Source organism: Oryzias melastigma, linkage group LG12 (genome assembly GCF_002922805.2).
Source record: "Oryzias melastigma strain HK-1 linkage group LG12, ASM292280v2, whole genome shotgun sequence".
Classification (NCBI taxonomy): Eukaryota; Metazoa; Chordata; class Actinopteri; order Beloniformes; family Adrianichthyidae; genus Oryzias; species Oryzias melastigma.
The window spans coordinates 24,756,544-24,784,252 of NC_050523.1; the positions used below are offsets into that span (position 1 = coordinate 24,756,544).

At 40.1% G+C, this 27,709-nt stretch overlaps 2 protein-coding genes across 3 annotated transcripts in view; one reads left to right on the forward strand and one right to left on the reverse strand.

The window, feature by feature from the left end:
- Window positions 1-778: 778 nt before the first annotated feature.
- Window positions 779-8,644, reverse strand: txnl1 (thioredoxin-like 1). Its single transcript, XM_024268502.2, has 8 exons — window positions 8,371-8,644; window positions 7,144-7,240; window positions 5,594-5,767; window positions 3,987-4,109; window positions 3,841-3,910; window positions 3,552-3,724; window positions 1,122-1,226; window positions 779-1,046 (listed from the first exon to the last, which is right to left on the reverse strand). The coding sequence occupies exons 1-8, from the start codon at window positions 8,466-8,468 to the stop codon at window positions 1,017-1,019; spliced, it is 870 nt and encodes a 289-aa protein (XP_024124270.1). The 5' UTR covers window positions 8,469-8,644; the 3' UTR covers window positions 779-1,016.
- Window positions 8,645-10,003: 1,359 nt separating this feature from the next.
- Window positions 10,004-27,709, forward strand: part of atp8b1 (ATPase phospholipid transporting 8B1) — a 38,577-nt gene continuing 20,871 nt past the window's right edge. The window contains exons 1-3 of one of the 2 annotated variants that reach the window (XM_024268545.2): window positions 10,004-10,392; window positions 26,326-26,505; window positions 26,633-26,730. In XM_024268545.2, coding sequence (XP_024124313.1) covers window positions 26,343-26,505; window positions 26,633-26,730 — 261 coding nt within the window. In that variant the 5' untranslated portion in view covers window positions 10,004-10,392; window positions 26,326-26,342. Of the gene's footprint in view, window positions 10,393-12,629; window positions 12,650-26,325; window positions 26,506-26,632; window positions 26,731-27,709 lie in introns of those variants that run through there. The other variant, XM_024268546.2, reaches the window with a different exon arrangement.

Below are 27,709 nucleotides of genomic sequence, written 5' to 3' on the forward strand. Positions count from 1 at the left end.
GAGAAGGCCCCGGTTCGAATCCTGGTTGGGGGATTTGAGACCTTTCTGTGTGGAGTTTGCATGTTCTCCCCGTGTATGCGTGGGTTTTCACCGGGGTCTCCGGCTTCCTCCCACCGTCCAAAAACATGCTTCATAGGTTAATTGGTGACTCTAAATTGCCCTTAGGTGTGAATGTGAGAGTGTATGGGTATGTGATTGAGGCCCTGAGACAGACTGGCGACCTGTCCAGGCTAAACCCCGCCTTCGCCCATCAGTAGCCGCTCCGGCACCCCCGCGACCCCAAAAGGGAAGAAGCGGACAAGAAGATGAATGAATGAATGTTTTGTCATTGGAGCTTTTATCTGTAATGCTCTGTGTCTAGTAAAGCCATTTTTTTCAGTGTTCAAAGGGGGTTTGAACTTATATTACTTTTACTATCCACTAGATGGCGCAGCAGCATAAGCGAGAGTTATTGTAATCAGAAGCTCCTGGGATCGAATCCTACTTGGAGCCCATGCTGTTTTTTTTAAACCCAAAACTATTCAATGAAGGTACATAAAACATTTTTACGCTGGACCAGCACTTTAAATGACAAATGGTCGATTTTTTTGGTTGGCTATTAGCCAATACAACAGACTTGCAGTCTTAGGACGTAAACACAGGACATAGTCTTAAATTGTTCAGTGTGATCATTTGACTTTATCTCTGATATCCTGTCGTCAAGTATTAGGGCTGCTTCAGCTGTTGGACGCATTCCCTCTGTACTGGAGCTGCAGGAATGAAGCAGACTTGAAGGCCATGCCTTTGAAAAAAGGACTGTGTTTTATTTACAGAGATTTCATCAGAATTACAATATAAATGATTTATAGACCAAGTCTCCAGAGACAGACATTGAGAGCAGGAGGTGCAGTGCTGGAGGATCTGGGTGTGGTCTTTTTAATAGTTGAGCATGTGGCAGCTTTGGCAGACAGAATCCACTGACGGACTGCTGCTGTCTCCTCCTCTCCTCTGGTCATCTCCCCTTTTCTTGGTTCTGCTCAGTGACTCTCACCTTTCTTCCCCACAACCTGCAGAGCAAGAGAAAATCCTGACTGAAGCAGAGCGACGATGGGACCCCTTGAGGAGCTGCTGCTGGTTCTCACCCGTTTAAAGTCGTTCATGTTGGTAGCCTGTACAGGAGTGCCAATGAACGTAAGGTAGTTGATCTTTGTGGTTTCCTCATCCCCCTGGTTCGACTTGACAAACAACTGGTTAAAAACAAAGGAAAACAGCATTTATTGACAAGGATAAAGTCTCCATCCAGATGAGGTCTCTGTTTCAGGCCATAATCACACGGAACACCACAAGCAGAAACATACAAACCTAAAATACATTTCCTTAACACAACTAGGGCTGGGTATCGATAAGAATTCCCACAATCAATTCAATTTCATTAACCAAAGCCTGGATCAACTCGTTCCAACTTTTTCTATTCTATTGTTCCACTCAATTCAATTTTAATTTTACAAGGTTTACACACATTTCTTTAGAAATATATATATATATGACTGTGCAATAGCTGTGTATACCTGTACATACCTACACTTAACTGTGCAATAACTGTCAATATGCTATATATTCATTACTCTTTTATATATTGTATTTTACTGCTTAGCTCTTTTTATAATGTCTATGGTATCTTACCGTTTTAGCTCTTTATAACTTAAATTTTATCTTATCTTTTTATATCTTTTATCTAAATATCTACTCCAACTGTACCTGTGCTGTTGCATATTGCAATTTCCCCACTGTGGGACTAATAAAGGTTTCTTAATCTTAATATATATATATACATAAATAATCTACTATATGTTTTGAATATATTTATATTAATCTGATCCAGTTCACATACTGTAAATGTATCAGTGAAATAATGAGATTGTTAATATCATCCAGTGTTACATGGATTCTCTAAAGGAGAAGTTCTAAAATGTTCAGATCATTAACATTGTAAACATTGTTCTGCTTCTCCTGGAGGACGTTTCAGTGTGGACACTAGGTGACAATCGTGCTATAGCATTACACTTTTTTCAAGAAGAATAAGCAAAGAATGAATGATTACTTAAAAAATATTTCCTTAAAAGAGTTTGGAAAATTCATGACAGGGTTTTCTGGATTACAAGTCAATGGAGTAAAAGTTGCAAGAGCCAAAACTGCTAATCAAGAAGAAGAAAACCTTATACAAGTCGCTCTGGAGTATAAGTCGCACTTTTATGTTTACCATGGCAAAGAATAAAACAAAAATAATCAGTTTAATGGAAATGAGAAAAATATCAAAGTTTAAGAGGAAGACAATCAGATTCTCCTTCGTGTTTGTTGTAGACAACACTTCTACTTCTGACATTGTCTGGAGAAAATACAGTGCCCTCTAGTGGTTGTTAGTGGAAACAACTGCTAAAGGGCAACCGGTTGCTAGTGGAAAAATAACGAGCATGTGAGCCTATTTATGTTTAAAAAAAATCACAAATAAGTCGCCCCTGAGTTTAAGTCTCACCCCTGGCTACTATGAAAAAACAACGCTAAATACTCTGGAAAATACAGTTTATAAAGCTGCTCAATTTGCCAGCAATGTCCGTTTACATCGGCTGAGCATTAACATTAGCCGTCTTATGAAAAATTCCATTAAACTCAGTGTCCTTATGGTTGAGTGTCTGCCCTGAGACTGGAAGGTCATGAGTTCAAATCCCGACCAAGTCATACCAAAGACTCTAAAAATGGAACCCAGTGCCTCCCTGCTTGACATTAAGGGGTTGGATTGAGGGGTTAAACCACCAAATGGTTCCCAAGTGGGGCTGTGCCTGCAGCTCACCACTCCCCAGCGGATGGGTCAAATGCAGAGAACACATTTCACACACCTTGATGCGTGACAAGTGATGGGACTTTAACTTTTAACTTTAACTTTAAATGCATCAAGCTAGCAGACTTTAGCATTATGCATTAGATTGATCTGCATTTTCTATGGATCATTCACTGATCTATTAAGCTTGAATTGATTAAATTCGATTAATCTATTTTATTAACCCAGCCCTAAACACAACCTTTAACCTTTGCCTAATGAAAGTCTAACTGTTTGACATTTCTTTCTCTTCAGTTTGTGTTTGATGTTCAGTGAATACACATAAGTGTAAAGACCGCTCTGCTGCCTTCAGAGAAATGCATAAAGCGAAACGGGACCACCATCCTACAACACACCAATGTAGCTAGAAGAAAATACAAGCTGATTTTGCCATGGTGTTGGCCGCTTTGTAATCCCACTTTCAGCTTCAATTTTTCTGTTGTCCTCCATCCAAACAGAAATCTAATCTGCTTCCTTCTTGTATTGAGAGACAAAAGGCAGCAGAGCATGCAGAAAGCTAAAGGATATCAGCAGGTAACACTTATTTAATATCAAGTAAGGAAAAAGGTGCTTTTAGATGCATGTGGCAGTTTTTACTAAGAGAAACCAAATGCAGTATGAAGTTGAATACAGAAATGAATACCCAAATCCATTAAAAAGCCCTCTTGGTTGTGTGTTTGACTTCCATTAATCCTACCGTAGCGCTCTGCACATTCTGAAACTTGACATAACGCAGAGGAATCAGACCATCCTCTTTGTAGTCTTCCTCAGTCAGGTCCAGAGTCTGAGTGGCTTCGCTCCGCTCAGCATCATCAAAGCCCATGGACTGAGGAAGATTAATGAAGATCTTCACCATCTTTGGAGCTTGAGCTGGAACAGAGAGGGGTAAGTGTGGGAGTGTGAAGAAAGAAAAAAAAAAGTCATTGTCACTGCATCCTCTCCTAATTTCAGGTCTGACTGAGTGTGAGCAGCAGAGCAAACCTCACCGAAGTTTGAGGACTGCAGCTTCATGGAGAACAGCTTGACCGGCTGGTTGAAGGCGATGGTTATCAACAGCTGTACAAAGGAAAGAACCTTATTGCACACACAGATCCCACCACGCCACAAACCTTCCAAAGGCTTGGCTGTGTACCTGCTCATCACAATCAGATTCCAGGTAGGACGAGTCTTTGATTAAGCAGTTGTCAAAGCCGCAGTCGTCGCTCTCGTTGAGACACTCACAGCCAGCTTTGTTCACAAAAGGCATGAGGTCCATCTAAAAAGCACAGCAGAAAAGTTCTGAGTTTGTGATAACTGTGTAACAGATTGGCGCAGTTTGTATAGAAGGATATGAAAAACATTTCCCAGAAAGCAGCTTTGGTTTCTGTAGACACTAGAGTAGCTGCAGAACTATTTGAACCACATTTCTTTAAAGCTTGTGAAGATGTTTCCAAAGGATCCTCAAATGTGCTGCTGTGCAGTCTCTCCTGGACATGTTTATGAACTTTTCTCAGCAGTCCTGCTCAGAAGAGCAAGACTAAAACCACATGTTTCCTGGACACCTTTGGTTCACTTAAAGTGAACCAGAGTTCTTTCCCCTGATAATCCAGAACAAATTCTCAGTCCTAATGCACCTTTGCGGACTCTGGTCCGGGACCAGGAACCGCTCTCAGACCCATCTTTTGAGGTGAAACTCCAGGCTGACTGAGTTTTTCTCTGTCTGAATAGGCAGACCAGAACAGACCAAATGCAAGGTTCATGGCTCAATCCACATTAAGCTAGGACCAACAAACTTTTCCAGTCTGGATACACCCTAAATTTAGGGCTGGGTATCACCAATAATTTCCAGAATCAATTCGATCCCACGGGCTGCACGGTGGCACAGTGGTTAGCGCTCTTGCCTCACAGCGAGAAGGCCCCGGTTCGAATCCCGGCTGGGACCTTTCTGTGTGGAGTTTGCATGTTCTCCCCGTGCATGCGTGGGTTTTCACCGGGGACTCCGGCTTCCTCCCACTGTCCAAAAACATGCTTCATAGGTTAACTGGTGACTCTAAATTGCCCCTAGGTGTGGATGTGAGAGTGAATGGGTGTGTGATTGAGGCCCTGTGACAGACTGGCGACCTGTCCAGGGTGAACCCCGCCTTCGCCCATCAGTAGCCGGGATAGGCTCCGGTACCCCCGTGACCCCGAAAGGGAAGAAGCGGCCAGGAAGATGAATGAATGAATGAATTCGATTCCACTGAGCCTTGATCAATTTGATTATTTTTTTTTCCTCAAAAATGAGATTGTTAAAAGCATACACTGATACATGGATTCTCAAACGGGGAAGCTCCAACAATTGTTCTTCTTCTCCCGGAGGGAATTTCAGTTTGGCCTCTAGGGGGCAGTCGTGTTGTAGCATTTCACCGTATCCCAGAAGAAGAAGACATTATGAAGTAAAAATTGTGTTTTAGACCACAATCGGTTACTTTAAAATATTTCCTTAGAAGAGTTTGAAAAATTCATCTCTGGGAGTTTATAAAGATGTTCATTTAGCCAGTAATGAATGTTTAGGTGGACCAAGCCTTAGCATTAGCTGTCCTATGGGAAATCCCATTATACATTTGGATCAAGCTAGCTGACTTCCGCATTATGATTTAGATTGATCTCTACTTTGATGGATCAATTATTTATTTAATATCTTTGATCAACCTAGCCCTCCCTAAATTGTATGAAAACAGGGTCCAAACATACTCCAGAGGAAACCCAGAGTGCACTCACGTATCCTTTTGGAATGTCGGAGTCCTCGTTGTTCCCCGGGTCGTTTTCTGTGTGCTGTTTGATCTTCTCCTCCAGACCTGCAGCGTCTGCTCCCTGGTACTGATCCACTCGAACCCGGTTCCTAAAGAACAAGAATGTAGGTGTGGCTGAGATGTTGTTGGCTGCTGCTGTCGCCTGAAAGAAAAAGAAATCATTGTTTGAGGTTGTGCCTTTTTATGGTAACGCAATAAGAATATTCTTTACTACTGCAGATCAATCTCATAAAGGACAAACACATACTTTACATCTGTTTTTGTGCTGCAGAACTCTTCCTATTTATTGTTTCAGTAAATATTTAGCGTGCATTCATTGACCACAATAACAGTGATAACCTACACAAGGAAAACGACAGCAAACCTGTGGAGGTCTGCCAGGCCACTGTTGTAAATGAGAATGCTGTTCTTAATCTGTCCTGCCTGGATAAATAAAGGTTAACAAATCTGGAAGAGTTTAGGAGAAATGGCAAAAGAGTTTCTGACTGGACTTTTTAAAGAAGATCTTGGAGAATGAAGAGAGAGAGGATGTCTGAGGAATGGAGGAACTGAACATCCTCACAGCCTCCCAATGCTGGCAGACTTTGAAACATCATCCTTCAATTAAGTTCTTTCAGTAACAATATTTGCCATTTTTATTTGAAGTTCATACATATATTCTCTATAGTGAACCTTTTGCACAGAGCGTCATGCGCTCTCACTTTTTCTCTTTTGGGAACAAAGCAGGTTAAAAACACATGATTATTTATTTGCTTGTTTTTAACCTTTTTTAAAAACATATTTTAATATAAAAGAAGTTCAGATTTTCTGGCTAGTTGGTGTTTTACAAACTTATCTTTGGTGCTCTAGTCCATCTTTTGATTCTGGTTGAATGTTTGTAATGTAGATTTGATGACATCACTCCTCTCTTCCTGTTTGGTTTACTCTGACTCTCAGTTGTTTTTCATACTATTCCACAGGTATTTTAGTCAGGTTTCATTCCGAACACCTTCTTTTGAAGGAAACGATTAGATTTTTTCTAACGAAGAAAACACATGAGGGCTGACGCCTGAGTGTAGTCATAACATGAGTGGGGAATCTGCTTTCTCCTGGTCATGTTACAACAGAGTCTCTTTTCTTCATAGTAAATATTCTACTTCTAAAGGATCCACCGCCTCCCTGGTGCTGGTTTTTAACTGGCTTAATTTCTCTTATACTTGACTGGATTACCACAAACAAATAAGAAATATGCAACATGATATGACTTTGCATGATTTTTGAAAACTGGTGGAATAAATGGAAGAATTTGAAAATATTACGAAAATTACATATATAATGTAAATTGAAATTTCCTCAGTTTTTACCTTTTACCTGATTTTTTTCCTAACAAAACACAATTTTGTGCTAAAGCTAAACGGAAATAAAGAAACATTTAATTCATGTCCTTTTTTCAGCAGAGGCTTGCAATTTTTCACAGAAAAATCTCTGAACTGGAGAGAAGCAACGTCTTTTGGTGGTGAGGTGGATAGCCTGACTCACCTGACACACATGAACGTCCACTTCGAGGAAGACGACCTGAGGATACTTGTTGCTCAGTGCGTTGAAAGCTGGAGCTATTCTGACGCAGGGCCGACACCTGAGAGGGAGAGAAGTGCAAGTCAGTGATCTGTCCTGATTTATCAAGCTGTTCTGATCAAACTTAAATCTCCACAGGAAAAACATTAACTGGATAAAAGAACTAGACAGAGTGAGAGTGACGTCATCCATAGATAATGGTTTTCTTCCAGCTCCAACCAAATCAAGGCAATTCAGTCGCAATATAAAAGTCATCAAGTTGGAGCCACATGCCGTCCGTAAGCAGCGATCGATCCGAGTCGGTCTGAGTCAACGTATTTATGGTAATAAGCCAGTCAGGACTGAGCTTATTGGAACACTTAAAATGGCCTCAGGAGAATCTGTCTAGCGTTAGACAGTGTGGCAAATATTTTTATCGAAGCATCTGATTGGTCAGTTTATAACTCGCACTGCAGAAAACATATTTTTAAAAAATAGGATTATCGAGACCATTTTTAAGAAGGAATCAGACCAAGAATGTATATTCTGACAAACAGAATGACTGAATAACAGGTGTTTATTTCTATATAGAAGTCTATTAGATTTTGGCTTCTTGGAGCCAGGAGGTACTTCCTGTTTTGGAACGACGGGAAAATGAGTCATTCAGTCCAGTTCTCGTATTGTCAGTGGGAAAAACGGAATTCCTCACGGCTTCCGTAGGAACTCATGAGGACGCGAATTACAATCTGAGCAACTAATACATTTGTCACAACAGTGGATTAAAGAAAAGCTTTACACTAATTACGCTGTTTTCAAATACTTCGCAACAGATCAATAGCAAAACATAGACGGCTAATGACAAAGCGATGAAATATATTAATACCAAACATGTATAATATTACAAGGAGAATATCTGTTAAGAAAACGATTTGTAGCAGGCGACCAGACGCCGCTTATTGGGATACTCCTCCGGTTTCATTCCATGTTAACGAGCCAGAACAGACTCCTGTAATAATGCCGTGTCATTGTAAGCATCGCTGCTAGTTAGCTTTGTTGGCTAACTAGATCCCGCTCATCTGCTATTAAAACGAACCGAGCGGACCGCGTCGCTGTGGCGGTCATAAATCCATTGTACTCTAAATGTTTTAACACCATAAACAGTGGGCGGAACTCCGCCACCGATTACCCTTACAGTCGGTTTGGACAGCTTACCCGGCCATTGTAAACTTTACCACGGCGAGTCTGGAACCGGCGGCCGCTAGCTCTGGCTGGAAGTCCGGGTCACTTCCGATAACTTTAACACCAACCATGGTGCCGTATGTTGTTAAATTCTTAGATGGTTTTCCGAGGTAATGAACTAGGCATGAATGGTCAAAATAAAACAAACACTTGTTTTTAGCTCTCTGTCAATATATTAGCTGGTTAGCTGTTGAGTGGTGAACGGCACGCTTCAGAATGGAGACTTGTGATTGGCCAATGACCGACAGAAACGTTCTTCTTCTGCTACCATTAAACTTGTAATTACTGCCCCCTAGCGGTGTGGGGATAAAACTAATCGAAAATGTGGCTTCGTAGAAACATTGAATGTTGACTGTCTATGCATGAAATATAAAATACATGAGAAAAAAGACAAATTAGTTGTGGAGAACTAGTTTGAAAACATTGTAGCACAGTCTAAAACTTAAACAATTAGCTAAAAACCATTAGCAATAAAAATGTTGTGCAACTTCAATGATTTTTTTTATTTTTTGATTACAAATTATTTAAAAGAAACTGTTGAATTTTTTATTATGTTTTTTGGGGAACATATGGAATATTGGTTTAAACAAATGAATATTTAGAGTTTTTGAAAAAAAAAAATCTTGAGCAACCTTGCTCACTGAGTATTGTCATTTTATCAAGTAAACCACTAATAAACTATTCTTACAAGTGCAATTTTTACAGATGGGCACCTATGTAAATGTCCACCTATCTAATAATAAGGGGCGCCGCTCAGGGGACGCTTCCGCAGGAAACCTTGAACTGTTTGTTCTTGGTTGTACTGAAAAACAATGAATTTCCCCCCAGGGGATTAATAAAGTATATTAATTGATTGATTGATAATATGAACAGCTGCCTAATATTGATTGATTGATAATATGAACAGCTGCCTATTACTGGTTGGTGTAATGGAGCCTCAGGTAAAGGTGAGGTCAATCCTGGAGTGTTTGTCAGTCCCTTGTAGGACCACACAGATGCAGGCACACATACCCAATAGGCACTTATCGAGGCATCAAAGAACCATTCTGGAATGCCTGGAGTAAAAGCCATGCATGCTCAAGGAAAACCTGCAAACTCCACACACAAGCGGGATTTGAACCCGGGCCTTCTCACCGACTAAATGCTTAAACATCGCTTTATTATTTTCTTTGTGTAAACTCTGCTCTGTTAATGATCCTGTCTTTATTTTAATGTTTTTTTAATTATTTTTGCTTTTCTAAGACAACCCTGAATGTCTAGAAAGTTGCCTAATATAATAATAATAATATCATCAACAACAACAATAATAATAATATTAAAAAATAATCTATTATATATAAAGTGTTATTCATGAAAACAAGCCAAACAAAATAAAAGTCAAAGAATTTGAAAGTTGGATCAACAAATGTGATGAAGTTAATTTTACACAACAGTCTCCATAAACACGATTTTTATTTCAATATTATTACGTTTGAGAAAAAAAATATACAGTCCTAAACCGTTTAGAACCCGAAGAATTGCTAGAACAAACAAACAAATAGATAAAAACGAAAAAAAGTTTAAATTCAGCTGTGCTGCTTTTCTTTATTTTTTTTTAATGATTTTTCTGTTACCTGCTTTGAACAGAAAAGATGGCCGTTTTTCTGTTTTTCCGTGAAGGGGTCCAGGGTATCCCCGCCCACAAAGCATCACCTGTTCAATTAAGAATTCAATTACGCCTCTACCTGGGCGACACGTGACCGAGCGGCAGCGCCGGCTTCCGCAGGTAAAACCTCCCCCACCTTCCCTCACAGCAGACACGCTGCTGGTTGCGCGCGGGACCGGTCCGGCAGGTTTGTGCGGGGGAGCGCAGGTGAGGTCGCGGGAGAAGGGCGGGGAGCCGCAGAGTCAGAAGAGGAGCGAACAGGAAGAGGAGCAAAACATGGTGCGAAGACACGGCGGCTCTAACAAGTTCTGAGACGGAACGGCGTTTTCCACCGGCCTGCTGAGGACACGGTAAGTAAAAAGACGGAGACCAGAGTCTGCAGGGGTTCTTGTGGCCGTAGACACGGTTTAGCGGCTTTTCAAGTGTGGGGAAAACCAGCTGGATGGATGTCTCACCTCTGAGTTAACGTCAGTTTTTCCTCCCTTATTTGTCTCCCCCCACACACTTATTGTTGTTTTAAAACAACTGCTGTCCTAAATGCACATTTTAACTCTTGTCGTTGCTCATCCTGCTCCAAAGATGATTTCCCCACTCAATCCTCAGTATTTGACTCCTTTCATTTCCACATCTTGAATTTAAAATATCTCTAGATTTTACCCTTTTTTGTTCAAATCCCCACTCATTTATTAGAAAGTTCTTGTCAAGCTGTTTTATTGAATTAAATATTCTTAATTTTTCTTGGCCAACTTTCCCATCGTCACAATGAGCATGCAGTTCTGCCACTATTAGACCTGGCTTCATACTCTTCATGGTTGTATTGTTTATGGCGCCATTCTCCACAGAGAATCCTGGCATTGACTCTTTAGGGTGGATCCAATAAATTCAAACAAAGCAAAAAAGCACTGGAGGACATAGAACGGAACATCATTCAATCGAACCAGTGTTTCATTCAAGCCAAATCTATTTGGCTAATTAAAAAAAACTCAGATCAGGTCGAGATGACTGAAGAAGGCTGTGAAGAGCAACAACTTCCTGCAGGTTTGGACTACGTCAGGAGACGGTTTGTGAAAAAACTACAAATCAAGAACACTAGTTTTGAGAAAGGAATGGCTGCTGTTGGTAAATGACTTCTGGTTATAGGATGAATGCAAAAGCAGATTGTCTGCATTCCTGTGTGTATTTTGACCATCACTGAACCAGAATCATGAAGTGAAATCTAAGGCTGTCACGATAGTCGACCACTAGTCGATTAGTCTTTACTTTATCTTACATGGTGTCAGAGTGTGGGCTGCACGGTGGCACAGTGGTTAGCGCTCTTGCCTCACAGCTAGAAGGCCCCGGTTCAAATCCCGGCTGGGACCTTTCTGTGTGGAGTTTGCATGTTCTCCCCGTGCATGCGTGGGTTTTCACCGGGGACTCCAGCTTCCTCCCACCGTCCAAAAACATGCTTCATAGGTTAATTGGTGACTCTAAATTGCCCCTAGGTGTGAATGTGAGAGTGTATGTGTGTGTGATTGAGGCCCTGCGACGGACTGGCGACCTGTCCAGGGTGAACCCCGCCTTTGCCCATAAGTAGCCGGGATAGGCTCCGGCACCCCCGCGAACCCAAAAGGGAAGAAGCGGTCAGGAAGATGGATGGGTGTCAGAGTGTAGTAAAGTCGATAAAAAGTTGTGAGCGTTCAGCACCAAAAAATGCACTTTTTCTCAGTATTTGAGTCAGTGAGACCAAAACTTTATCTTTAATGAAAAATAGTTCCTTGTTTTCAGGCTCACTAGAGAGATCAGGAATATACTTTCTATCAAACTCATTTTTAAAGGTGACCTTTGACCCTATATACCCTTTATGTGTAAAACTGATATTAAACTGTTACGTCAACTTGAGGGGCGGGGCATCAGTCAAAACGAGTTTGATGGATGTGTAGGGTCAAAGGTCACCTGTTAAAATAAGTTTGATGGAAAGTATATTCCTCATCTCTCTCCCTCTCTCTCACATTTGACTTAATCCTAGAAACTAATGAAGGACAGAGGCTGCATGATTCATTAAAAGTTTAATAAACTGTCATCTTAATTGTCTTTATTTTTAGTTAGTTTAAAGGTAATGATGGTTATGGTGCTTTACATCCACTTTGCGCATGACCCGATTAGTCGACTAATCAGAAAAAATAATCTGTGATTAGTCGACTCTAAAAAAAAAAAAATTGATTTGTGGCAGCTCTAATGAAACCTATCACTGGTTGGGACACTCAGCCTGACTCACATATTGAGTCCATATGGGTATTGGACTGTAATCTTAGCATTTATCGTAGTGTTTGATTGGGTGTCCCCGAGGACCAGCATCACTATGAAACCTTGATGATGTGATCAATGTTCATGGTTCTTGGTTCTTGTTGGAGATGATCTGGAGAGCAAAGTGGATCCAGACTTTCCTGTCTGAAAGGAGTCCTTACACTCTGTCCTCTTCTACAGCTCAAGTCCTTCTTTGTCAGATCAGCTTCTCATTGTGTTCTGGACTCCTGAAGCAAGGAAGGAAGTCAGGAGGAAATGTTTTCTTCCAGTGAAGTATCAAAGAAACGCCATCGTGAAGTGACTTGTCACGAAACTCTGAAGGTTTGTTAGAGGTTTAATGTTGAAGATTTACTGGAAATGGTGTCATTATCTCAAGGGAAAAGTGTTTGGCTTATTTTGTCCCAGACTTACCTTTAATCAAAGTTTTTTGATGGGAATTATTTTGTGTGAAATAAAAAGGCTTTAATCATTTGATGTTTTTAGTGTTCGTGCACTAAATTGTGCCTACACTTAAAGTCTGTGTTGGGGACGCACATGAGGCCTTTTAAACAAGAGAGTAGAATGTGTTTTTCTTGCAAGGCACTTGAGCTTTTCTGCTTTCCGTTCTGGAACCTCTCTGTTCATGTTGGTTTGACCAGCAGCAGCTGTTGTGAGTGGACACACTGCTGGGTGTGTGCCTCCAACTGCTCGGAGTGTTTAGCCATAAACCCAAAACAAAGTTCCTTCTCCAAGACGAGCCAGCTCAAGGCCCATTTGATTAGGTAAATGGCTTTGCATGGAAATATCCACACTTGAAAGAAAACACTATTTGAATTGGGACTTGAAAGGCAAACAGAAGAAAGGTAAAGTGAGGTGAAGACTGATGAAGGTGTCAGTCCCCCCCCGGTGCTTTTCCATGAAGACCATAGGCAGCATTTACTAATTGATCCTACAATGTTCACCAGTGAGTTCATGTGTGTGTGTGTTTTTTTTTTTTTTTTTTGTGGAAAAAAGTTGGTTGGTTGGTTGAGTTGGTTGGGGTTTCCCATCCCACTTTACCCTGAAGGTGTTGGACCAGGGGCCTCACACTGCCTTGCCAAAGGACAGGCTGGGACCATTGTCTCCTTTTTTTTCTTTTCTTAAACAGTCATTACAGGTACATATTCTGCAGAATACTGCTTGAACCATTGGGTCAAAATTGTCGCATTTTCATTTTTTCACATCACTCAAGTTTTAGCACATTTCAATTCCAAACAAAAGTTTATGTTCTTAACTTTAACACCAGAATTTATTTCAAGATGTGAAAAGGAAAATCAAAATCAATTACTTTAATTTACAGTAAATACTACAGTGGGGTAATTTTGGAGCTGAAGTGACTTACTTGATGCATATCTGCATCAGTAGGTGTCAAGGGGTTATGGATAGATTAAAAAGGATAAATAAAAATTGTCACAGATGTCACTCAGGCAAATTATTCACTCCCATATTTCATTTGCAAACCAGAAGTGAAAAGTTATCAGTTCCCAATCCAGCGGTGGGCAAACTCTCTGGCTCGCGGGCCATTAAAATTTGTTTAAAGGGCCGGATCATAGACTGTGTATCAATGGACTGATAAACCCCTCCCCTCTCATGTTCCAAACAGAAACTGGTTGCTAAAAGGCTAAGGCCCATAGATTTCCATTGAGAAATAGTTATTTCTTAGTCATTTTATTTGTCAGAATAACAATTTTTGCTCTGATGCATTTTTCTTACCATGTTCTTTCTAATCATAATTTTTTAAAATATATTTTTTTCTTCATCTCTAGGGGTGTGCCAAATTATCGATATTGCAATATATCGCGATATCTAGTCCTGCAATTGATTCTTGATGGGTTCTGACCAAGTATCGATCTTATATATTCATTTGCAGAGGCTGTAGCGCAGAGCATCTGAGTCGCACGGCGGAACTGTTGACCAGCTGGGTGCGGTGAGGTAGCTCCGCCCCCCGCCTCACCCAGCACCGCACACACTGACTGCAGCCGACGCATGCCTGTGTTGTTTCAGTCTTTCTATCATCATAAAATGCGCTTTATTTTAAATTGACCTGATTTGTTTATCTCTTGCTATCTTTCTGATTAGATTGGCTCCAGTTTGGGACTCGTTTAGTCTTTTTATCTGCTAAAAATGCACTTCAAAAACACACTGGGTGCGGCAGACAGTCCGCCTGCCTCACCACAATACTTATGCCACCAGCAGAGCCCCCAAAGTTTTAATTGTTTTAATTAAAAGTAATTGTTTTTTGTTTCTATCATGTTTTTTGTACATTTTATCTGGGAGGAAAACAAACATAATTTAACATAATAATAACAACACATTTTACACTTATAAATATTAAAACATTTTTTTAAATCAGTTATTCATTTTTTGCAGGAGTTCATAGTTTTTGATAAGTTGAATAAAACAACAAAACGACCTAAAGAGCCAAAAGATCCAGATGGTTATAAGATCTCTGTGGAGCTGCAGCTCTCCAACGTCTCAAAAGAACAAAAGAAAGGATTCCTTATTTAGTGGTTTACTTTTTGGAATGTTTTAGACGTATTTTCTCTGTGAAGATTACAGAAAGCGGTTGTTAAAATGTGGTTTTTCTGATAGTGTACAAAGCTGACCCCGTCCCCCCATCAGAGAAGAAAACAGTCATGTGACCCACATAAGAAAAAGTTTGGAGACCCCTGATCTATGGGGACACATCAGAATTACCGGGAAAACAAAACATTCATAAAGATTCTTGAAGAGCTTTATTCCCGTTTGGCAGTCCAGATTAGTTTATTGGGCCACATATGGCCCCCAGGGCTGTAGTTTGCCCACCCCTGTCTTCATCCATACCTGTTCTAGGTCTCGCTTTTCCACCCTGACTGTGACGCCCTCCCCTCTGCCCTCTACAGGCTGGTTGGGGTATGGGGAATTGGGGTACGGCCAAGGGCTTTTTTGGGAGCCACATAGTTTGTGGGCTCAAGTTGTTTACACATGAAGACCATGTTATCGGTGTCCCATTACTATTCATTTATCTATATTTCTTGGTGATATCTAGAGGCCGTTAAGCTGGGCGTCTGTCCTTCGGCCAAGATGGGAAGTCATGGCTCACATGTACTTGAACAACACATGTAAATCTAGTCAAATGGTTTCTGTGTTGAAGGCTGAACGTTGTGTGAGTGCGCTCTGGAAAGTGTTTCTGCTGTCAAAGAGAAACACAAACATTTCGCCTGTTTTGTGGATTTGCTCTGTCACTGTGGGATCTGACGCTGCAGCCGTTGTCTCTGTGGACGGAACGTTGTTGTGTTGATTGATCCATTGTCTGGACTCCTGCTGTGAGTAGAAGACCTAAATCCTCATTTAGCTGAGGCATGGGGCAAAGGTGTTTATTTGACATCCATTTACTTCATTCTTGACGTTTGAAAACCTTTGAGCAGAACTAAAAACAAGAACATTTTATTTAAACTCTTGAAAACAAATGAATCTGGAAAAGGACAGAAGGTGCAGCGAATCACATCATATTCTTATTAGGGCTGTCAGATTTGTCGCGTTAAAAACGTATTAATCTGACATGTGCTTGACGCCGACAATTTTTTTTGACGCATTAATCGCGGATTTTTCTCATACATGCCTTTCCATACCGCGCTCGTGGGCGTCCCGCCCTCTTACTCACCGGCTGCTCTCAGTAGATCACAGGCGGGTCTCCAACCACCGAGTTGCGAGCTAAAACCAGCCGGCGCTAGGACCTGGAGAGCTCCTGCACCCTAACCCGGCTCCAGTTCGCGTCCAGTACCACGTCTGGTGGTACCGGCTCGCGTCCCGAGAGCTGCGGATCCCCGACGTTCCGAACAGCAAGCTCACCGGGGGACGTTTTAAATGTTCTGGAGGTTTAAGCGTGATCCAATCACAGCATCACTCTCTGTCTGCCGGCATATTCATCCGCGAGCTCCGCTGAGCTGCAGCCAGAGAACGCGGCGGCAGTAACAGACTGTCAAACTATCCACAGTGTATCCCGCTTTTCTCAGTCTTTAAGGTTTTAAAAAACAAAAGTTCATTGGAAATGATAAATCTCTATTTCATTTATTACTGTAGTTCAGACAAAAAATGAACATGAAAGTGTTATGGAAATGTTATTTTTGATGTTTTTTATTTTATTTTACTGAACGTTGATTGAAGTTTAGAATTTAAAATGCCCTTCACTTGGACTTGGGCTTTTGTTAGGCATTTTATGTTACAGCCTTTTATTGTTAAGAAAATTTATCTCAATATGATGAAAACTATTAATTTTGTCATTCTTGTTTTCATAATTAGTGTAGAACTGCTAAATTCCACGAAGCGCACATTTTTTTCCTTAAAAAAAAGGCTACATGTAAATTTGCGATTAATCGCGATTAAAAATTTTAATCGCCTGACAGCTCTAATTCTTATGATTGATATTCTGGTTGTTTTTTTTTTTTTGTAAATTGAGTTCATTTAGTTTGAATGTTTAAGTCTCTTTCTGCATGTAAAACGGAGATGCAGCACTTTAATTTGGGCAGAATTCTTGCTTTGAGGTGTTTTCCAAACAAAAACACGCACATTTTTGAAAGCCATCATTTGCTGTTAAGAGACGCAGAGCAGAATTACAGCTTCAGTTTTTTTATACCATTTTGCAGCTCTTTTTTAAAGTATTTCTATTAAATAATCCTGAAACTTAAGGTCTCCCTCTGCATTTTTCACACAAAGTTTTAATAGAGATGCTGAAAAAGTTCCCACTTCAATGTGCCTGGAGCAGCTTGTACTTTTCCAGGATATCTTGTAGTTTTCCGAGGATTGTCTGGATCTGGCGCCGTCGTCCTCTCTCTGTTCATGTTACACTGATGCCAAGAGTGATGAAGCGACCTTGGAGCAATGTTTTGTTACTTCAAATATTAATAACGTCTAGTATTTCAATTCTTGTAAACCAGAAAAAGGAACATGTCTTCAGCCAAAATAAGTTTGTTTGGGTCTTCTTTCATTTAAATTCCAAATGCATCTTTGTTATTGAAATCCGGAGTTGGCAATACTTGCGATTCCACTGGGTTCCTTTAACGTCTTTCAGGGACTTGAGTGGTTTATGGTCACTGAAGAACATTGAAGCTGTTGCCAGAAACTTTCTCATCTCAAAATTATTTAAAAACCTTCTGAACTTAAACCTTGAAGATTGCATCATTTGAGCAGTTTAGCATCTGAAGATGATGTTTTAACACCAACATCTTAATCCAAAATGTGTCTGCAGGGCTGCAAAAACACCAGAAACGGCTGCATTTGTGCTTTACAATGCACATAAACATGTGGAAAAGATCTGGTCCAGAACAGAGATCAATATTTATATTGGCTGGAGTGAGACTGCAGATTCCCACCGGTTCTAGCGGAAACCCAGTTGCTGCTTCTCACTCTGCCTTTACCTTTCTGCACCCTTCCTTTTCACCTGTGAGAGCTGCACCCCCACCCTCATCTCAGGTTTCGCTTTCGTCACCTCTTCCACTCCGTTAACCCCTCCTGCTTCTTTTTCTTCCCCGTTACCATGGAGACGCTCCACGCCTGTCACCAGAACTGGTTCTCTGTGCTGCTGGAGCTTCACACCCTCCTGATGGCTGCTTGCTCTGAGGGTCTGACGTTGGCAAAGACAGTTTCAACAGCTGCTCTAACATCTCTGCTCCACTCATATATTCATCACCTCATAGTTGCCTCTCTGAATAGCTTTATTAAACCCTGAAGCTGACTTAGAAAAAGACACTCAAGTACAAGTGCTTTTTGCGACCTTGGGGTCTCACGTTCTCCCGTGTGGTGGTGTAGTCTGAAAGCCCCAGCAGCTTCTGCATGACGTCCTCTGTGGATCCTGCAGTGATGAGGACTGTGTTTACAATGTCTAAATTTAACTGTTACACCTCAAACAGAGTTGTTACCTGTGCTGGCAGTGCAGACTCTTTGCCCCACGATCATGTGAATGAAGGAGACCCAGTCGTTCTCATGGATTGGGAGGGACTGATGCTCAGAGTTTTAGAGGAATGGAGACAATTTTTTAGAGGAGAGTGAAGCAAAATAACATTGTTTTATGATAAATGAACATTGTAATGCACTTAAAGCTGAAAAAAAGTTGATTTTGCATGGTATAGAACAGGGGTCTACAATTTGCAGTGCATGAAGATCCATTCTGGTCGATTTCTCTCCAACCAAAACTCATTAGGAGCCACAAAGTCTTCAGTTGGTCTTTAGAAAAATAAGATCCAGATCTGTATTTATGTATTTATTACTGACATGATACATTTAAATAAAACTATTGTTTTTTTTACATAAATAGAACATAAACATGAAGAGAAGTTGGCTTTTTAAAAAAGATGAAAAACTTTATAACTTTTGACAGAGCTTTGGATTGCTCCCTTTCAAAATAAGACATCCTTCACCATAGGATCAGGTCAATGCAGCAAATGCAATAGGAAGTGGAAAGGCAACCAATATATTAAACAAAAAACGTTTATTTTACTGTTTCTGGTGCATTTTAGCCACAAATTTACAAATATAACCAACAAAAACTAAATCAGAGCTAATGAAGTGACCCATACCATATATTAAAACCATAAGGAACACTTTAAAATCTTGAATTTAATCAAAAATAGACAATATGCTTTTTAATCAAGTGGATTATAATTTAACATAGCTTTAATTCTAGGTCCAAATGTCTCAGTATGACATCAATAAACTAAAAAGGATAGATGGATTAAAAGTGAATTACGGATAGGCTAAGACAAATGAAAATACTTTTTTTTTGTAACTTGTTTGAGAAGTTTTTCTCCATAATGGTCGGGTCAAATGAAGCTTGCATGCCTTCAATAATGACACGTTTAGGTGTGTCGGAGGCTTTATTTGATTTATTCCAGAACATATTTTCCTTTGGTGTGGCGATCCATTCAAAATCATGTTAACAATGGTTTGTTATTTAAAACACTCTTGTTTTCATTTCTTGTTGAAGTGGTCCTCCAGCCGGTCTTTCCTGAAGTTTCTCTCGGTAAATGTCGCATGGAGAAATCGGCAAAGCAAACTCATTTGTCTGAGGATAATCAGGACGCACGCAGGAGTGCAAAGTTATTTAAAGTAGTCATTAGATACTTTTGTTTGTTAATTCATCTTGTTTTTCTTGATGCAGTTAAATGTACTCAGAACTAGAACTTAACACTTTTTAAGAAATACTCTTACATTTTTCTAACTGATTTAAGAATGTGAAAACTGAAGTAAACCAGGAAAATGTAAGCATAATAAAAACAAATGCAGATCACTTTACTGGATTCTGTTCTCTATTGTAAGAGGTTAAATTTACTCAGTCACATGATCAAAGCAAAGCATATTCTCAGATAAAATAGCAGTTTTATCGTCATTGAGAGCCTCCGCTTGTTTGTTCCTAAAAATGTTGATTCTCATTTTTGGGGCAGTGATGAACTGAATCCACAGCAGCTGGGATGTTACAATGATGCTTTTAACCTGTTGAGCAAAAACACTCACGAGGATTTGGACCTCTGGACCTTTGGGGATTTTAGACAAACACAGTGTAGTTTAATTTGACACATTCTACTTTACTTTATTACATAAAATACACCACAGGTGATGATTAAAATATTTTCAAACCGCTCCCGCGGACTCCTTTGCTCCAAAGTGAGTCACTTGAACAGCAGAGATTAATTGTGTATAATGTGCCGGTTTCTGTTTTAAGTAGCTATTTCCACAAAGAATTTGGATATAAAATGCCAAAAAAAGGAAGAATTTTTGGGCGTACTTTGAGAATAAACACCCTGATGTTACATCAACTTGTTCTCGCCCACTTTGAGTCGTTGCGTGAATATGTTCAGTGATGACGTTCTGATCAAGAGGGTTTTTTTGTCCCTTTGCTTTAACACATCACTGTTGAGGCTCTTGTGTAAACAGGTCAGCGTTGTCCTCAAAGGAACCTCGGTGTGTTTGAGAAGATGAGGGTCAGATTTTCAGGGGAACGTTACGGAGATATCAGTTTTATTTTCCTTTAATTATCTTTCCAGTACTTCTCTTCTTTTTGAGCAAAACAAACAAAGGAAGCGGACTCTGGATGAAAGAATTACCATCTTGACTGTTGAGGTTGTGAACCGGCCTCCTTTCCTTTCTCCATGTTCCAGCAACTCCCACAGACCAGTGCCCCAAAGGATCCAGTGGGTTGCGTCTTGCTCACAGCTTTTATTCTGAAACAGGACTTGGAGGGGAAAAAAAGCAGTCCAAACAGCCATCAGTACATCTACAATGCACAAACATCTGTAGTTCCTCTGGCAAAGGCTTTAGAACAATCAGATGTTTTCTGTTTCTTGTTAAGATGTTTTCAGTGTTTTTTCTGTGCTCTGAAAGGAAAGATTCAAATAAACCAAATGAAACCCTGGATTTTCTCTATAAGCCAAATTATTTTCTTCTCTTTCCTTCATCAGAGTATCTCTTTTACAGATCTTTCATCAGATCTTTCATTCTTTCCACAGTAGACATGGATTCCTCAGAAAGTTCTTTACAAGTCTGCTGCTGAGGTTCTCATCAGTATTTGGTTTCTGTTGGTTTCTGGGTCTCACCCTCACTTTCTAAGTCCAGATCAGTGAGATTCAAGTGTGGAGACTGTTCTGACCCCTCCATTTTCTGAAGGTCGTGTTTGAGTCTGGCCAATGTCCTCAAGAGCCTCAACCCTGCCTGTTCTCCAGTTGTCCCGGACCAGCTTGCTGCTGGTTTGTTGAGTCGAGTGATTCCAGATCCAGACTGACTGAACACCTGGTTTAGGTTGTGAGCATCCAGCGGTCCAGGGACAGCTGGAAAACAAGCAGGGTAGGCCTGGGCTGGTCTGGTTCTCTGGCAGAACTTGGATTCATGTTCTGGATCCTGTTGTTGATGAACTTCTAACTCGACTCGAACTACATGTAGATGTTTTTTCAAGGAGACTCTTACTCTGTACAAGAGCTTGGATCCAGAAAACGGTCCCATACCATCACACTTCCTCCTATGTTTGCAGACAATTTGCAGCCATCCTTTCACCTTTAATGTTGGTTTATTTCCATGAATCCCTCTTTCAGTTTTTAGTATTCAGGTATTTCCTGGCCCACAGGAGTTTCTGTTTTACTCTTTTCATTGCCTCTTGCTGTAACTCGCCCTGTTAGCCCGCAGCTCCAAGTCTTCTCTTCCCACTTCAAAATGAAACTCTCAACTCTCAGTTTTTCATGCTAAAAGTATCTGTTCTCACTGACATCTGTCTGACTCTCTCCTTTTTTTTTTCTTTCAGTGTTTTCCAGTGGTTTTCTGGTAGTTTATAAACCAGACATCATGTGTGTTCTGCCTCTAATTGTTTTAGAAAACAGTTCCTGAAATCAGCTTTGTCTTCATTTCTTTAATCTGTTCATTATTTTCTCTTTATTATATATTTATTTTAAACCAGCTGTTGACATGAACTTGATTTGTTTCAGTTACGAAAGAGCAGTGACAGTAGAACACAGATGGATGTGTCTGTTTAGCTCTTACACACATCAGAGCTGACCTGACAAACTGAGTCGACTTGTGGCGCTTTAGCAGTTTGACTTGGTTTTAATATACTCTGTGCTGCATCTCAGTCATCACTGTTACAACAGCTTTTCCTGTTACAGCATCGGCAACATGCAGCCACACCCTCTGCAACGTCATCGACTTGTTTTTGCATTCTTGATACGGATGAGTCATTGGTATTGTCGTTGCTCTTTGGAAGTGTGTAGTTTTAACTTGATAGTAGGAGCTTTTTTTTCTTTCCTTGTTTTACTTTAACTTTTGCCAGAGTTGAACTGAACTCACTGTTTTTGAGAGTCAAACATGCATTTCTGTGTCTCTGTGCACGTGAACATGCATGCATGTCTAGACAGGCTTTTCTCTGGGACTTTATGTAGCTGTTGTATGACATTACAAAATGTGGTGTCTGTGTGTGTCAAAAGCATGAAAAGTTGCCGCACTGTGTGTAGAAAACATGGGTGTGTCGTGCTTTTCCAGAAGGATGCCCAAAGCGAGCTGTAAGGTTTGACAGAGGTCAAATTTCTATTAAAAAATCAATTCAAGCCATTATTTAGCTTTTTTCTGATAATCACAGCTAAAGATTTGAATAATGAATCATTTTGCTGGAAGAGGTATGAATGAGAACGGAACTATTTTAAATCCTGAAGCATACAGAGATGCTACATTAACATATGAGCTTCCCAAATGCCAGTGTTGCAGGCGTGGACTCTTCCTTTTCATCCCTACAGAAACTCACGACACACACGGTAGAGTTTAACTCCTTTACTGTGAAAGGATTAGAATAAAAGGAAACCAAAGCCGTAGCGTATCCGGCTCCCCTCTGCAGCTCTCTTTGCTCTTTGGGTGGAGAGACCTAGTGTAACACAGAGGGAACTGTGTATATCTGTTTTTTGTTTTCTAAATGATGTGACAAAAACAATAAAATTCTCACACAAAAGGAAAACCTGTAAACTGAAATGCATTTTTTGCAAGAGCATTTTTACTCTGCTCCACCAGCACAATTTTATAAAGCAAAATACTTACTGTGGTTTGGTGTTGACTTAAAATGATAAAATCTGCACTATTTCATATGCAACCATGTAGTTTGTTTTTTTTCTCGTGTGCAGGAATAAACTCTACCCATTCACTAACTAGACTGATGCCTGATGTTACCCGTAGCAACCACAAAAACACAGCCCCAAGTGCTGGATGTGACCCCACCCACTTTAACAAAATGTCATTAATTGACTTTTTCTTTAAATTGTGTTTAATAACGATGCATAGCATCAAAATAATGCAAAATGAAATAAGTTAATGCATGTAAATGAGCAGAAAGAAGAAAACTTAAATCACCTGCCCCTATCACTATATCAGCAAAGATGCATCAGAGAAAATGGTCACATAGATATTAAGCCCAGCTTGTTTTAAATGAACATATAAACATAAATACATTTACATGAACAGTTATCTTCACAAACCATCATTTCGTCATATTTACCTACACAAGGTTCACTGGCATTAACTATGTAAAGTTGAAATAATGTTTCTACATATTATCTATATTTGCTTAACATTAGACTTTCAATAATACTTTTAAAGGCAGCAATTGTTTTTGTATTTTTAGTTTTTTTGTTCAGTTTATTCTATATGTTGGACCTTTTGCTCTTAATCTTGGTGTTCTGAATATTTCATGTCCTTTTAAGTCGATATGACTTTATCTTTTAGTGAATTTAGCCTAATAATCGAGGGGTAACCATGTCCGGTGTACCTTGTACATAAATGTGAGAATGTTATCATCAACTAGGTCACTAAACTTTAGTATTTTTCAGATGATTGAATAGTGGTCCTAAGGGAGCTCTTATTTACTTCCTGAAACAATTCTTATTGCCTAATTTTGTAATGTTGAGATTAGGGATAAGTGTGTTTTATAAATGGTGCCCAAAATGTCTATTCAGTATTGACTGTGTGGAATCAAAGATCTGTACAGTAAATGTGATGCCCTTTGGTTTAGAGACCATTTCAGCACTGTTACATTGCAATTCCTTTGGCTATAAAATAGCAGGACGAAGTAAAGAAACAAATATATGAGTTCATTAATAGTCCCCACCCCCCCATACTTTACAAGATTTTGACACCAGATGATGCATAGCTTTGTTTGAGGTATAAAGTTGGACTTTCGAAGGTAGGACTCAATGTAAATTGCTCTTTCTGATTGAACTCTCTAGTGGTCATTTGAGGTAGTGCGTCATTCAGTACTTCAGGGTTGGTACCTGCCGGTATTCACTCAGAGGGTGAGTGAAGCTGACTGATCTGGCTGTAGTGGTTCAGTGCTTGAGGGAGACGGTAGCAAAGCTTTTTAACAATCTGTTGAAAATGTTTGTTCTTGTGACGTACCACAGTCTCAATAGCAGAGAGCAACGTCAGAGTTAAAACAAGTTTGACTGGTTGCTCAGAGGGATCAGACACTGTCTTAAAAAATAAAAATACTGGCTAACTTATTAGCTAAATCCTAATACTTTATATTAAAGCAATTAGTTTTATTGGTTAATTTAGTTTGCTATAATTTGGACTGCTGTCTGTGTAAATGTGGTTAAATGTTCTTCTGTTTACAGTGTACTGTGCTGACTGTTTTTCAGCAATGCTTAAAACATTATTGAAAAATAAATATTTACAATGACAAAGATGTCTCAAGAAAAACTAGATTTTCTATGATAAACTGTCTCAATGCTTTTCTGTAACTTTTGCACAAAGTAGATCCAGACTTTGGATTTAAGCATAAAAATATTTGTCGTTAACATTTATCTTAAGCTATTAACAGCATTTTTTTGTCACTCTTTTTACTCCACCATAGGGAGCACATTTATTACTGGAGTAAAGGTTATATACGATATTAAGTTTATTTGCAATCCCTTTATTTACAGAGCTCTAGGATGAAACTTGGTTCACTGATTAAAAAAATCCTAAATCTTAATTTTGGTAAAACATTTTTGACTAAAGTCTGTTTCTGCTCTGCCTGCCAGGTTGTTGAAGCTTAAAAGTCCCCCTCCAATAAAAATCCTGTTTTTAGAGTTTCTAACATGTCTGTGAGTCATTTTTCTTCTGAAAGAGAACAAATGTAATAAATCATTTAGTTTTTACATTTCCGAGTATTTCTCCTTTTAAATCAGTCAAACTGTCTTGGACAGACTCTGTTTGAATGAATGATCTTCTTTCCATCAACAGCTCTGCTGCACATGCACTAAACCCTCATCTGTTCCTAGTGTCTAGTTCAGGTTCTGGAGAAGAGAAGATGGTATCTTCACATTGACTGCAGTCAAATGAGCCGCCGTTCACATTTCTGTGGTCAAATCAGCATCACTGGATTTTTGGTGTGAGTTTCATCCAATACTTACGGTAGCAGGACTGAGAACGCTGGAAAATCTCCACCAGACTCCACGGAGCTTCTTGATGTGACCACGGAAATGTGAACGGCGGCTCATTTGACCGCAGTTGGAAAGGATTGTAAATCAATGAAAGAGCATTTTGATGTTGGCTTTCATTATTTTACCAAGAACTCTTTCTTCATTATCATAAAACACTACTGGGAACGTTTTTTTAATAAAAATAATAGTGATGGGGGGACTTTAAAAAAACGTGGTAAGAAGTCATGTCTCCTCTTCTTTGCATGTGTCAGTTTGGTTTTCTCTTCACTTTTGTCTCTGAAGTGATGAGTCAGAGTTGAGTGGATTCCACACACAGAAGTACCTTCTGTGTGCTGATGAAGGTGTGGTCTCATTCCTCAGACTCGTAGACATGTGTTTAGGTTTTTTACATGGCACTTGAACCCAGAAAAAGGAAAAATCTTTTACAGCCTCACGGGTCACAGCAGAAACTTGCAGGGAAGTCCAAGATGAAGGACTTGCATCGTCGCCTTCTGGGTTCTATTGGTTTTGATCATTGGGCTGACTCACAGTTAAAGCTAATGTCCCATCAACTCTCAAAATCCTAGAAAACCTTTCAGCTCTGACAGCCTGCGGGTCAGCTGAACCACCAGCTGGAGGCAAACCTGTCAACATTGTTGTCATTCATCTGCAGCCCCGCTCCTAACTTTAGCTTTGCACGTAGATCAGGGAGAGCATTCATTCAAATGCAAAGACATAATCATTCCAAAACCTGTTAAACCTGATATAAATTCCACAACAGAAACTAAACTGGTTTGGTCATTCCCTCCTGTCCCATAAGGAAGATGTTTTCACTTCTCAGTCAGGTCCTTGTTCTTCCTTCCAGCGTTTTGTGAAGTATAAAGTAGATTTAGTGGATCAGACTTGCACCGTCACTCTTTGGCTCCTGTTAATCTGAATGTTTGTCAATTTTACAGACACTTAAACCTAGCCTACTTTTTTTTTACCAAAGTCCTGCAGGGTTTGGTAAGCTTTTCAATCCTTTATCACTGGAGCTCCAGTGTCTATGTTCTTTGATTTTTTTCTTTTTTTTTTTTCCAGAAACCTGAGTTACGAAGATGAACCGGCAGCGTGCAGACTCGGAGGGCTCCATGCGGCCTGATGATGAGGTCATGCCCTACAGTGATGACGAAACGGACGAAGAACTGGGTGACACTTCTGACAGTGAATCTGAAGGGGAGCCAGAAGTCCCGCAGCCCGACCTGGAACCAAGGGCCCCCGGTGTGTACTCGACAAAAGACATGCTCTTCAAGTCATTTCAGGGGAGGCTGGTGTAACTGCTGTCCTGAAACCAGCTGCTTTGAGTAGCCACAGAGAATCCCCCATCAGGTTTTACATTGTTTTTCAGATGTTGGCTGGAAGGTGAAAGCCAATGACCGCCCCTATCACCAGCTGCCAGAGTTTCAGAAGAAAGTCTTCCTGTGCATCAAGAAGAGCAGATACTCTGTAAGTTGAGCCACATGTCATGTGATGCTGGTGTGAATTCAAACTCAGTTCTTTGCATACACAGCGAAACACTGCAGGGACATTCCTTCTTTTACAATAGGAAAACATCTTTATTTACATGTTCAAATCACCCAGTCAGGAAAGTCAAACAAAGACCAAAGCTGTATGCAGGATTCATTTTTTTGTGTGTTTGATGAGTAAAACTGGCTCCCCAGCCTTTTTGTGGAGGTTGAAAATGATCCTCGTCTTGTGAGGGCCTCCCCAGCTGAGGGACCTGGCCTGGCTAACGTCAGCACTGAGTGGTTTTTGTCTGACGCAAACTGTTGTCGGTCTTTGTAAAGACAGAAACCTGATCTTCCTGCCAGGCGGAAAAAGGAAGAGCAGCAAAAAGTGTTAGAAACTGCTTACACTGTTCATGTTGGAGTCTGGTAAGAGGTCAGCTGAAGATGGAGAGTTTTCACTGCTCCTTCAGATCAATTCCAGCTTCTGAACTAAAGGACTAAAGCTTAACCTGTCATCACAAACTGTGCCTTTAGTAAAACAGGAAATTGAGCCTCAAGTAATAAAGAATGCTTTAAAAAAAAAAACCCCAGGCCAAAAAAGTGAGCCTAATTACAAGCAGTAATTCTGTGCATGGGGTACTGAAGGACGCATGTCCCGTTTCCTTCAGCTTCAGCACACGTCTCCACAGGTGTGTGGATGCTGGAGTGCAGCTCTTAGTTTAATCTCAATCATGAGTCTGAGGAATTTTTGAATCCTTAAATACAATCCCTTTGCAAAAGTGTTTGGCTCAAACCGATTTACCATTTGTTTGTCTAACTGGGATGTGTCGTCATCTTCATAAAACTGGTTTAATTATAGGTAAAGATACATGGCCCCCAAATAGCTCCACACACTTCTTGACTGACAATATGTTGGTATGTATATATATATATATATATATATATATATATAGATTGTTTTTATTTTTAAAGGAAAC

Excerpts from the sequence above, each read along its gene's own strand:
- txnl1 (XM_024268502.2), bottom strand. The coding sequence starts at position 8,468 with ATGGTTGGTGTTAAAGTTATCGGAAGTGACCCGGACTTCCAGCCAGAG. Across the intron at positions 5,768-7,143 it reads TGGACGTTCATGTGTGTCAG|GCGACAGCAGCAGCCAACAA; the intron begins GTGAGTCAGGCT and ends TTTTTCTTTCAG. Across the intron at positions 3,911-3,986 it reads AATCTGATTGTGATGAGCAG|CTGTTGATAACCATCGCCTT; the intron begins GTACACAGCCAA and ends TCCTTTGTACAG.